Raw genomic sequence first — 13225 nt, forward strand, 5'->3', positions numbered from 1 at the left:
CCTAACAAAAAAAAAAAAAAAAAAAAGTAGTATGGGGCAACAGACACACCTGTCCTACAAATAATCTCGGTCTCACGGGGAGCTAACAGAGAGTCAAGACAGGGTGTGGTCAATATTTTCTATTTCCCTATGCTTCCTTAGAACCTTTATATCCACATTTCTACAGAGTTCTAATTAGAGTACCCATACCATCTAAATTTTTTCACTTATTAGATCATAAACCATTTCCATTTTGCAGACTAATCTTTATATTTATCTTTTTATGCAACATCTTAATATTTAGTTATAAAGATATGTTATAATTTATTTTATTTCAATGGTGGACACAGGTTATTTCTAATTTTATCTGTTGTAATTACTGAATGTATGATGTTCTAGATGGGCTTTAGTTCAGATATTTTGTTTAATTCTGTCTAGAAATATGTATTCTCGTATTTGTCAAAAACATGTGCTCTGGGGCTTCCCTGGTGGCGCGGTGGTTGAGAGTCCGCCTGCCGAGGCAGGGGATGTGGGTTCGTACCCCGTTCCAGGAGGATCCCACACGCCGCGGAGCAGCCGGGCCCGTGAGCCATGGCCGCTGGGCCTGCGCGTCCGGAGCCTGTGCTCCACAACGGGAGAGGCCACAGCAGTGAGAGGCACATGTGCACTGAATTTGATTGTCAACACCTATCAAGAACCATGAAAATGTGTGTTGTGTGTGTGTGCACCAACAGTTTTACTCTGGGAAACTGACTTAATAGTTCAAACAAACAAAAGATGTCTGAGTGATACAATATTATACTGTTTCTTCATACTTTATTTAAATTCTGGGAATGGTAGCATAACTTTATTTTTGTAACTAATGCTTTACTTTTTTTTTTCTTTTTGCATTTCTATAACCAAATAATTGACATGGAGTTCATTTGGGGTATAGGTTGTAGATCTAAATCAGTTTTCTTTATATTGCACTACAATCATCCCTATTTATTAAATAACATTCACTTTCTTGAAGGAAAAAAAAAAGACGGTGTGGTCGATGCTTTTAACGTGAAGTGGAGCACATTAAACACATGGAGAAGCCAAAAGGAAAGCTCACTGCCAGCAGAGGGCACCGTGTGGGACAAGAGAATATGATGGAAGGTATGGAACCATTTTACATGCAACTTCAAGGGTTTACAGACTCCTTTAAGCTCAATTCTGAGTCTTCTCTAGGGCTCATGGCCCTGAGAATAAAATGCCCAGATCTAATCCACCTTGCCTGCCTTGTTTTACTGATGGGGAAACAAAAATTCAGGAGAGGGAAAGCGAGCAGCTTAGGGTCACTCCCAGGCAGGTCTCTCAATTCCTAGTCTCAGTGTTTTTTTCCTTTACTTTAGTTCCACTTCCCTTTCTCACAAAGATGATAACCTCAGAACACGACCTCAAGCACAGACCTGAAGATCAAGGGGGTGAGATTCATCTGCCAGAAAGCCCCTCCCCTCCGTATGCATAGAAAACTTAGCTTGAGGCAGTCCCCGCCCCCCTCAGTCCTGTCCACTCCCAAACCCCCTGACCTCCTGACATAACCTTCTGGGTCTCTCCCTGACTCAAGGACATTCAGTGTGACCCCACTGCCTAAAAAACAAACTGCCAGGTCTCAGCATTAAAGATCGTCCATGATATGGCCCCAATATGCCTTTCAAGACTTGTTTTCCATAATCCTCCCCACACAGTCTCTCCTCTAACCCAATGGAACGAACACCAGACTCCCTACCTCTTCACTTCTGCTCATACTAGTCCTTGAGTATATGGCATGCCTTCCCCTTCCACCCACATCCTGCACATCTTGTGAGGTGCAGCTGAGATCTGGAGTAACCAGGCTCCATCTTGGATCCTGACCTGTTGTTCCGCATGCCATCCTCTTTCCCTGCAAAGCGGATGAATGAGATCTCTCTTCTTACCCTCATCCTAGTCATTCTATTCCCTGCCTTAGGTACTACATCTTTCTGTTCACTTAAAAAAATTCACATGTGGAAATTCAGAGGCCCTCTGAAACTGCCTATTTTCCCTGGTTCTAATAAACCAACAAACAACAACAAAAAAAACAGGCCCTAAGAAGCCAAGTGGAATGTGTTTTACTATCCAAACAGTTTGGTCCAACTTCAGGGAGGAGGCCTGCCAACACTGCTAGAAGTAAAGCTTTGTGGTTGGCCAAATGCTCTGCAAGAAACCTGAGAAGCAGTAATCTCATCTACAATGTCCTGGGGTTGGCACTCTGTATTTACCAAAATTCTATTTACAGGCCCTTCACCAGCCTCAGAGCTAAAAGGATGTAACCCTTCCACGTCTCTCTTCTTCAGAATCCTCTTTAAGGCCTGTGTTGGCTTCCCCCCGGCACCCCCGTGAATGAACTTTTGGTCCACTGAGCTAGAAGGTTCACAGAGATCAAGGTATCTGGTCAGCCCCCACAGCTTGGCAAAGAGGACAAGGAAGCCCAGAAAGAAGGCACTTGCCCAGGTTCAGAACCTGTAACTTGGTTCCAGTTCGGTTGCTAACTACTACTGTGTACTAAGAAATCCTTTTATTTCTCCTAAAGCTGGTCTGCTAACAGAGCCCAATCCAAGGCTGCGGGGTGTGTTTGGGGAAGGAACTCACGAGAACCTTGGTGGTTTTCTCAGTCCGGTCTTTAGCAAGGTTAAAACCACAGCTGGGACAAATCCGCGGTTTATGCCGATTGGTGTAGACATAGCTACAAGAGGGATTCTTGCACTTTCCCCGACCTCTTGATGTAGCCAGGCCCAAATCCTAAAAAAGTAAGACTGCAGTTCAATTCTACAAGTCAACTTACACCTGGGCAGAGCCGAGAATCAGGATGACCTGCTGTGGGTAAAACAGAGAGGGCAATCACAAAACCAGATTTAGACGAAGTCTCCAAGAGCCTTGAAGCAACAAGACACTTTTTCTGCAGCTATCCCCTTTCAGTCTTAATACAGCCTAAATAATTGTGGCAAGTCCTTCCCTATCTGTGAAACAAGTGAGTTGAATCTCAAAGGTCAGAAATTCAACTGCCTTCAGGGTCCAGGCAATCAGCAGAGTGAAACAGGCCTGTTCTAACAGAGTGCCAGAGACTGTGGTGAACCGAAGATTTCAAGCTCCAATAAAGATAAATTGTGACTTCTGGACTATTTAAGCTCAAACCTCTGGTACCTAGACTCCTACGACAAGCTACAGTCTAATTAGCCGAAGAGAAGGTCCTGGGCAGTTCCTACCAGATGGTATCCCTAGTGGCCTCTCATAGCCAAACGGAAGAGGTAGTGAAGGGATGGATGGCATGGAGAAGGTAGTAATTAGGTCTTTAGAAGAAGAAGCCTGAACAGCTCTCTAGGATAAGAGAGACACTCTCCCCAAGGATCAGGCCAGATGAGGCACTGACCCACCATACTATGCGCTGTCTTGTTGCTACTGAATCCTAGCACAGGGCATGGCACAGAGCAGGTGCTCAATAAAGTTTCTGAATTTTAAAAAATCTAGCTGCTTTCTCAAGATCTGTGTATCTTACTCATCCAGGGAAACTGCCAAATGATACCTGGCTGATTGGTACCTTAAGGATCAACAAAATTAGAGAACGCTGAGCAAGAGAAGCCCTAACATGCTTTCTAAACCAACAGAGTATTTTACAGACAGTGAAAACTGAGGACCAGAGAAGGAAAGAGCCTTGCTCAAGGTTAGATGCCATGCTAGCAGCAGAGCCAGAACCACTTTTGGACTAGGTCTTTCGACACCCAGTGTTTATTCCACTGCTCTAGGCTGCTTACCCTGCAAAAGGACGACCCCAGAGTCACACATTCATTTATTGGGATGTTAACGTGTTATGTTAAAAATAAAAGTCGGGGAGAGAAAAACTTGGTGAGAAACACCAGGCTAAACAAAAGTTGCTTCACTAAAGCACTTCTCAAACCCTTTCAGATACTAGTACTGAATGTGACTCTGTTTTAGGGAGGAAAAAAATACATTTCTCAAACTTATATGTAGACCACACTTTTGAGGCTAAAAGGTCCAAAGACTGCTGAATGTTGAAGCTAGACTGGATTCTCATCTCCAGCTACTCTCAAAAGAAATATCCTGGTCTCAGCTGGCCTACACTTCATGGATCTCATCTGGGAAAAAGAGCAAACCTAGATGATTCACCCAGTAGCTATCATTTGTACCACTGACAGGATCTTCAGAATCTATGATCTAGCCCTCCCCCTACTCTCACTCCCAAGTACCACTACCCACCCACCTCAGACTCCTACTCACCCTCAACCACACAATCAAACTACCTCTATGTCAACCCATCACCTGTCTGCACTTACCAGTGTGACGGTGCAGCTATACTTATATGGAGGAAACATATCAGGCTTGACCTCTACAACTTTCACCTGAGATGTCCTGTTGGCTGGGCCATTTGGTAGCTGTAGGTCAAAACAAATTATTTTAGTGCTTCTGAACCTCAGTCAAACTCCTGAGGTCCTGTGTCCTGAAACAGCTTGAGGAAACAGTTGCCCAGGCATTTGTAGAGCTATGTTCCAAATGAGCCCTCTGGAATGCTAGTCAGCAGTCACCAGCCCACCAAAGGTTGAGTGTCACTTTCAACTCCAGGGGTTCCCACACTCTTTTGCACAGCTTCTAACACTGCATACCAGAAACACTATGAGTCTGATTTACAACTACTATCAAGTGAGAAAAGCATGTAATAGCTCTGTACACAACTATGTGGTTGAATTATGCTGACATAAAGAAGTCTGGGGAATTCCCTGGTGGTCCAGTGGTTAGGATGCCACGCTTCCACTGCTGGGGGTCTGGGTTCAATCCCTGGCCAGGGAACTAAGATCCTGCAACCTGCATGGCACAGTCAAAAAAAAAAAAAAAACACAAGAAGTTTGAAAGATTATTCACTAAAATGTCACAGGTTGAGGGAAAGATCATGGTTGTTTTCCATTTTACCACTATCTATAAAAATTTTCAAATGTTCTATATGGAATGTAAAAAAGAAAAGATGAAGAAAGCATTCTAAATTAAAAATAATTATTCTGTAATAATGAATTTAAGTTAATTTTCAGAACATAAGATTTCATGTAACTTAACTGATTTAAGACTAGTAAAGGGGTTTATGGCTTTTTAACAAATATCCAATTTGCCAATTAAAAGGAAACTACACAGAAGACTGGGAATTTATACACACATGAAGGGAATCTAAGGGCTGGAAATCTAGGAAGCAGCTGAAGCAGACTCGATTACCGTCCTTCTATTCCCCAAGATCACACATGCACCCAGTGGTGACACCACATTTGGGTGAAAACAGATCAACCTTCAAAATAGAAGCTGGCTGATAGCCTTGTTGGGGCAAATTTGGAACTATCAAACAAAAGCAGTTACCTGACAGAGAGCACACGGCAAGGGAGATGGCAGACTTGATATTCCTATTCCAATTTGGTCCATGTCAGGGTTTTCAATTTCAAACTGAGGGATTGTGAAATTAACTTAATGGGCCGAAACCAGCATTTTGGAAAAAGAAATGGAAAAATGACTGCATAAAATAAGGGCATAGCTTCATTAAACTTTTAATGTATATATATATATGTATATATTTACAGGGCTGTGATGTAGAAATGTGTTTGTTACTGACGGTCATGCTCTCAAAAGTGCTGATTTAGGGATCTTTGATCATATTCAACTCACAAATGGCAAAAGAACTAAAAAAAAAAATCTCATAATAAATATACTTGAACACATGCAATTTTGACACCTGAGAAATCTTTAATAGCTCTATCATTAAATGGAATGAACTGTACTGGTTACAAACCAGTACATGGAGAAAGAGCCATGCTTTTAGGTTTAAAAAATTACATTTAAAAGATAAACACAGGCTAATGCAGGAAAGAACTTGGCTGAATGAGCGCACACCAGACCATCAATAACAGTTATTTCTGGGTGGCAGGATCAGAAGAGACTTATTTTCTTTCTGCCTTACCTGAATTTTCTTTATTATCTATAACAACCATGCATTCATTTTTTCTAAAAAGACATGATAACTAAATGCAGCATATAATCCTAGATCGGATCCTGTTCTAACGTAGAAAATGCTATAAAGGACACAACTGGATAAAACCGACGAAACTGGAATACAAATGATAAAGTAGCAATGTTTCAGTAACAGAATATCTCTAGTCTTAGGAAATACACACTGAAGCATTAAAGAGTAAAAGGCCATGTTACCTTTAAATTATGTGTATTTTAAACATACATACACACACACACACACACACACACAATGGGGAAGACAAATGAGCACAAATCATAATGCAAAATGGGCTAATGTGTTAACAATAGGTAACTAGGTAAAGAGTACATGTGTGCTCTTTGTACTACTTTTACTCTTGCAACTTTTCTTGTTTTAATTATTTCTAAATAAAAATTTTAAAACATGCATTCATTTTTATAACCAGAAAAAGAAACTAATTAAAAAACAGATAACTCATTCATGCTAACCCTCCTCCCACAGTTCTACCAGTGTTAAGAATAGGCTTTTTGCCTATGGCTTTGAGACACTCAATGGAAGCCCTGTTCTCGGAGCTGCCAGCCGCCCCCCCCAACAGATGGCTCCCCCTCTGGGGAAAGGGTCTTACCTTCACCTCACCAGTGCTAGATGGCTGTTGGATGGGCTGGCCCAGCTGCTTCAGCGTGCTTGGCTTCAGGCCACAAGTCCTCACAGAGGGTGTCTTATCTGAAACAACCAGGAGCCAGACTGGTGACTTAAGTGCATTCAGAGTCTCCCTAAGTCTCTCACCTCCATGCTCAACCCCCACTCCTGTCCCCTTCCCTTTAGAGAGTCCCTCCTCCCGAATCTGTCCCAGACCTTACCACTCAGGGGAAAGGCCTGCCTGGCCCTGGGCAGTCCCATGCTGCTGCCTCGACCCACGTTAGCTGGGGCTGGAAGAATTGCTCTCATGGGTCTTGCTGCAGCCAGTAACGAGGGCTTGCCCCGTGCTCTGCCTTTAAGCTCTGGGGCTCTGGGCACAGGAATAAGCAGGTCAACTCTGAAAAAAAACAAGAAGGGAGCTCTCCTAGAAATTCCAGACCAGGGGGAAGAAAACCGAAGTGCAATCTTCAGATAGCACTTTATTAGAATAATGTCCTGGTTAAACTGTCAGGCTTTAGACATTAATTAAACCATTAAATAGCTGTGTAACCCTGGGCAAGAAATCTTACTCTTCTGTTTACCTCGTTTGTAATATGCAATCACATGTACTTCATGGGGTCATTATGAAGATAAAAAAGTGCAAAACAGTGCCTACAGTGAGGGATATCAATAGCTACTGTAGTTATAACATCTAATTTGCCTCTAATCAGCCCAAGTATTTAAAGTGTATCAGTCTCCCACATGAGGGCAGCTGAGAGACCCTGGGGAACAAGGTTCATGTTTTCTTCATCTTTGTAGCTCCAGTGTTGAGCATAAAGCCTGCCCATAGAAGGCCTCAATACACATTTGCTAAAGTGCTTCACCTGCCCCAAAGTTCTCTAAGGACACGGAACCATCTCAAAGTATACTGTTAAATTTTAAAAGACAAGATGTCCAAGTATGTATGTTATGCTACCATTTGTGTAAAGAAAGGTGGGGGGAAAATATATATATAACACACACACGCACACACACAGCTGACCTTGAATAGCACGTATTAGGGGCACTGACCCCCACGGAGTCAAAAGTCCACTGATAACTTCACAGCCCTCCATATCCAGGGTTCCACATCTGGCAGATTCAACCAACTGCACACCATGTAGTACTGTAGTACATACATACTGAAAAAAATCCACGTGTAAGTGGACCCACGCAGTTCAAGTCCATGTCTATTCAAGAGTCATCTATGTACGTGTATATATATATATATATATATATATGTGTGTGTGTCTGTGTGTACACACATGTATTTTTTCCCTACCTTTCTTTACACAAATGGTAGCGTGACATACATACTTCGACATCTTGACTTCTAAAATTTAACGATATTAATTATAAACACACATACCTCCTATTTGTTTGCATATACTTATAATTATCTCCAAAAACACAGAAAGTTGGGAATATTGTCTCTGGGAAATGGGAATGGAGCACCCAAGGATGGGACAGAAAGATTTGTTTCAGTATATATTCCTTACACTTTTTCAGTCTGAACTATGTGAATATATTTTCTATTCAACAATAAAAGTTTTTTACTCGTAATAGTATAAACCAGAACTTCTAAACCTTGGCACTACTAACATTTTGGGCCAAATAATTCTCTGTTGCAAGAGGCTGTCCTGTGCATTGTAGGATGTCTAGCAGCATCCTTGGCCTCTACCCACTTGATGACAGTAGCACTCCCTCCCCAGTGGTATCAACCAAACATGTCTCCAAACATTGCCACAATGTCCCCTGGGGCACTGCTCCCCTTTGAGAACCAATGATATAAACAAAAAAGAGCCTTCCATTTTAAGACCATAGCTGCCTCTGTAAAGGAGCTACATACATGGAGAATTCAGTCAAGCCTCTAAGGTAAGAAAGCCTTCAAGAAAGGGAGGAAAAACAGCCCACACTTACGGACCTCTCCTATCTGCAAGGCACTGGGCTGCAAGCTTTACACACAACCTTTTTCAGACTGTGTGGTCAGCCACTGAGGATACGATTCTCTTTTATAACACCCAACTCAAGATTTTTCAGAGGGGAAAATGGGTATGAAGTGACTATGCCCATGGTCAAACAGAAGCCCTGGACAGAGTCACAACCAGAATTTAGTTCTCTGACCACCAGGACAGGAATCTTTATTATATAAAGATGCCCTAATAAGGCTTCTCTTTTCAAATGCAGTATCCAGAATTGGATACTAGGTTTGTAACATTGCCCACAGCCTGTACCAACAAGACTCTGTAATAACTGCTTTAGGGAGACTGACAAGAAGAGATGTATAAGGAACGGGACAGCAGTGAATAGACAGCAGAGTGTAGGAGGACAGGCAAATAAATGTCTCTAGGCCTCAGCTTCTGTATCTCTAAAATACAAACGATGAATTGGGCTCTGCTATCTCTCTCAGGAATGCTGTAAGGACATGGGACAAAATAAACACAGGGCACTACACAAGCTGCTGTTCTAAACACAATGCTGTAATATATAAACACATTGGGGGACTTCCCTGGTGGTCCAGTGGTTAAGAATCTGTCTTGCAATGCAGGGGACGCCGGTTCGATCCCTGGTCAGGGAACTAAGATTCCCACATGCCGCGGGGCAACTAAGCTCACGCACCACAACTACAGAGCCCGCATGCCACAACTGCAGAGCCCACGTGCTCTGGAGCCTGCGCACCACAACTAGAGAGCTCGCATGCTGCAACTACTGAGCCTGCACGCTCTGGAGCTCACGCGCCACAACTAGAAAGAAGCCAGCGCACAGCAACGAAGAGCCCACACGCCACAACAAAAGATCCCAATGTGCCGCGACTAAGATCTGATGCAGCCAAAAAAATAATAAACATATAAATATTTTTTAAAATAGGGGGAAAAAAATAAACACATTGGGTTACCCTGTAGGCTTTTTAGGAGCAGGGAGTGAATTGGAGGTGCTGGTCCCCTCAGCTGGTGGTGGCACGTCTAGTCCAGGACTGTCATTCTCAGTTGTCCCCAGAGAGACCTCACGCTGCACACCACTCTTGACCACTGGCTTCTTAATGACTGCTGTACCACGATTCCCAGGAGTTTCCTTGACCAAAACATGGGCATCTGAGATGATCACTTCCTCCCACTCATTCTCCTCACCCACGTCTCTTTGAGGAGCTATACTTAGGAGCTGGCTTACAGCTTCTGAGTTCTCCAGAGTCAGTTTGGAAGAGTTTTCCTTAGCAGAATTTTGCTCGGAGGTGAGAGGCTGCTGATTTCTTTTAACCACAGAGCCTTTGGAGGAGACTCCAGAAGTCAATTCCACTTTGACTTTGGCTGGCTTTTCCTAGAAAAAAAAAAAGAAAATCTTTCATGCATATAACATTTTACAGTTGACAACACATTTACAAATATTCTCTCATTTGACCCTTGTAACAATAATGTATGAGGAACATATAAGAAGCTGAGGCTGAGAAAGGAAGAGGCTGACTTCAGGTCCCAAGTATAAAACTGGCCTGAACCTAAGTCTTCTGATTCCAGTTCCCTTTCACCACTGTATTCAATGTCCGAGTTAGGATAAGCCTATTCTAATAAATTTCTTAACGACATGTTTCTTCAGGTTTCAGCGAACAAATGCTGACATTGTTTTACCTCGACCTTTGATTGTTCAAGGCCCTCTCCTTTATGTCTACAAAGAGGTTGACATACTGCCATACTGGGCCTAGAAGTATTAAGTTGTTTATCTTGGTGGTCCCTTTATGAGACTCACTTAATCACAATGTGGTCACAATGTCGCAAAGACTGAATGCTTCCAACTCCACTGGGGAAAACTCTCATCTTTTTCCCAGATTCTTTCAGGTTGAGTCCTAAAAGTCAGCGTAAGGCTGATTTACACATACACCACAAACTTCTCACTGGGTCAAATCAGATCACACACATTAATTACATGCTAGAAAAGGTTCCGACTCACTAAAAATACCAGCTGCTGTTATCTCAGACAGACCTGAGGTTTACATACATATATGTACACACGAACACTTAAAAAAATTTAACAGTGGACTTCCCTGGTGGTGCAGTGGTTAGGAATCCGCCTGCCAATACAGGGGACACGGGTTCAATCCCTGGTCTGGGAAGATCCCACGTGCCATGGAGCAACTAAGCCCGAGGGCCACAACTACTAAGCTTGCACGCTAGAGCCCACAGGCTCTAGGGCCCCCATGCCACAACTACTGAGCCCACATGCTGCAACTACTGAAGCCCGCGTGCCTAGAGCCCATACTCCACAACAAGAGAAGCCACCGCAGTAAGAAGCCCGCGCACTGCAACGAAGAGTAGCCCCCGCTCGCCGCAACTAGAGAAAGACTGCACGCAGCAACGAAGACCCAACACGGCCAAAAAAAAAAAAAAATTAACAGTGGTCATCTCTGTGGTAGGTCTCAAAGGCTTTTTCCTTCCACGTGAATAGCGAAAGGCACTATAAACTAGGAGACAAAACACAAAAGCTGTACTCTGCCTAGGCTCTGCTTCAACCTAATTGCTTATGTCACCTAAGGCAAGCTTCAGCTGATTCCTCATTTCCCATTATGGAATAAGAGAGCTCTGTGTTTGTCAACAGCAGCAAGATAGCCTTTTGGGTGGCCCAGCTCTTCATGGTGGAGGGGCAGGACCCCCTGCACTTCACAGGAAATTCAGCATCTGTGCCCAATGCCATTAAATTTCAGTATTATCTCCCAGTCACTGACTATCAAAAACCCCTTACATTTCAAAAGTCCCTCTGGGCAACACGGTGCCTCTGGTTAGGAATCAATATAGACGACCTTAAGAAATCTCCAGTAAAGCATTCTCAGATTCTAACACACAATTACAAACCATGAGGACAAGAAAAATTCCAAGTAAACTGTACTGAGCTTACTGACTGCTAAAGAAGGAAGAGTCAGCAGAAAAACAGGAGACAAGATAAACTAAACCCCTGAGATGAGATCTTTGAGCAGAACACTGCCCACTAAGTAGGCTATAGACAAAAATTCTTTGCAGGAAGACTGGATATTTAAGCAATCAGAGCAAAAAACTCTAGTTGGTGATCTCACATTTCCTTAACTCAGCCTGCCCTTTTTAGATGTCACTTTCTTTCAAGATGGAAGGCAAATACTACCAGTTCCTCAATCAGAGACCTCAATTACTGCTATCAGAGAGCCCACAGTAATGAGGCCTTGAGCTATATACCATACCTTGAGCCTTATATACCATCTTTTGTTCCATCCAACTCACTGGGAACTGTGCCACATGTTCCTTGGGCTAATTTTAGCCAGTATGAACTCCAGAACAATATAAGAAAAGGTGAGTCATTTCCTGACTGGCATGGACACATTTGGAGCTTTTAGAAACTATTTATAATTGCTCTTTCAAAAATCAGAACTCAGGAAATCTTAAGATTCTGCAGGTAAACAGCACAGCAATGCCTGAGAAGTATGGTTTAGTGGAAAAGGCGACAGCATAACCAGCAATGTGAATGTTACCAGTCACTTCTCCTGAATCTCTTTTTCCTTAGCTGGAAATTTGGGAGTTGAGCTAGCTGATAACCAACGTCACCTTTATCTCTAAAATTTTAAGTGCATTGATGCTACATTGTTACTTTTTTTCTTCTCACACTCAGGTATTCTGTTCCTATGAGATTTAGAAATCACAGTATCTGCTCTTTACGTGGTAATTCTTGCAAAAACCTTTGGGAAAAATATTCTGACTTAGCAAGTAAAGACAGGACAAGTAGCTAAGAAAAAAACTGTTTTCATGTCATGAGTTTGATCTCAAAAAGAGAATGGCTCAAGTTATTCAATCAAAGGGGGAAAAAAAGACAAAATGAAAAAGGAAAGAAAACCAAAGTAAAAACAGAATCTGAAGCAGACTAGGCACAGGATCGGTTACACTCTTTCATGCAAAAGCACAGGAAATAAGGTCATTTGACAGACCTGCTGTGCATCAGTGAAGAAGGACCAAGGAGGAGTCCAACAACTATCCAATTCAATCTTCCTACTGCAGCTGGGGAAGTACATTTTGGGAGAATAATGAGGGTGGGAATAAATGAAATGGCTTCACAGTGCACACTAAAAACTCCACAAGGCCCTAGGTACTTCCTGCCCCTTGAAATGTTAATTGTCTCTACTGTTGCTGTTAATATTAATTATATTGCTGCCAACAATGGAAGCAGTGAAGCCCTACTGAGGATTAAATATTCAATACACTAGGAATGTGCCATCCACTTTGCATGGATCATTTCATCTGACCCCTCCAATAACCCTAATGAGGTAGGCACTACTGTTAACTTCCATTTACAAATGAAAGGAAACCTAAATCAAGAACAGAGACATAAAATGACTTGCCCAGGGTGACAAAGCTAAATACTTGGCAAGTAGGGTTTGAACTGAGGAAGCTGACTCCAGAATTGTATTCTTAATTATTAACCTATTCTGCCTCCGAAACTGGTGCTATCCTGAACTCCAACACTCAGCCAGAGGACAAAAGTCACCATCCAGTAATTTTCTGAGAGTTATTCTGTGGAAACCGCCCAAAGGAACTTAAGTATGCTGCTATTTAAGTTTTC

General features: G+C 42.6%; 1 protein-coding gene across 4 annotated transcripts in view; it reads right to left on the minus strand.

Moving 5' to 3' along the window:
* HMGXB3 (HMG-box containing 3) overlaps positions 1 to 13225 on the minus strand; it is a 59421-nt gene that overhangs the window by 29064 nt on the left and 17132 nt on the right. The window contains exons 7-12 of one of the 4 annotated variants that reach the window (XM_024738275.1): positions 9827 to 9973; positions 9555 to 9730; positions 6862 to 7037; positions 6627 to 6724; positions 4314 to 4412; positions 2614 to 2763 (exon numbers count right to left, since the gene is read on the minus strand). In XM_024738275.1, the coding sequence (XP_024594043.1) occupies positions 2614 to 2763; positions 4314 to 4412; positions 6627 to 6724; positions 6862 to 7037; positions 9555 to 9730; positions 9827 to 9973 (846 nt within the window). Of the gene's footprint in view, positions 1 to 2613; positions 2764 to 4313; positions 4413 to 6626; positions 6725 to 6861; positions 7038 to 9554; positions 9974 to 13225 lie in introns of all 4 variants that reach the window. The other 3 variants (XM_024738274.1, XM_024738273.1, XM_024738276.1) reach the window with 3 other exon arrangements.

Source organism: Neophocaena asiaeorientalis, unplaced genomic scaffold (genome assembly GCF_003031525.2).
Source record: "Neophocaena asiaeorientalis asiaeorientalis breed wild unplaced genomic scaffold, Neophocaena_asiaeorientalis_V1.1 scaffold404, whole genome shotgun sequence".
Classification (NCBI taxonomy): domain Eukaryota; kingdom Metazoa; phylum Chordata; class Mammalia; order Artiodactyla; family Phocoenidae; genus Neophocaena; species Neophocaena asiaeorientalis.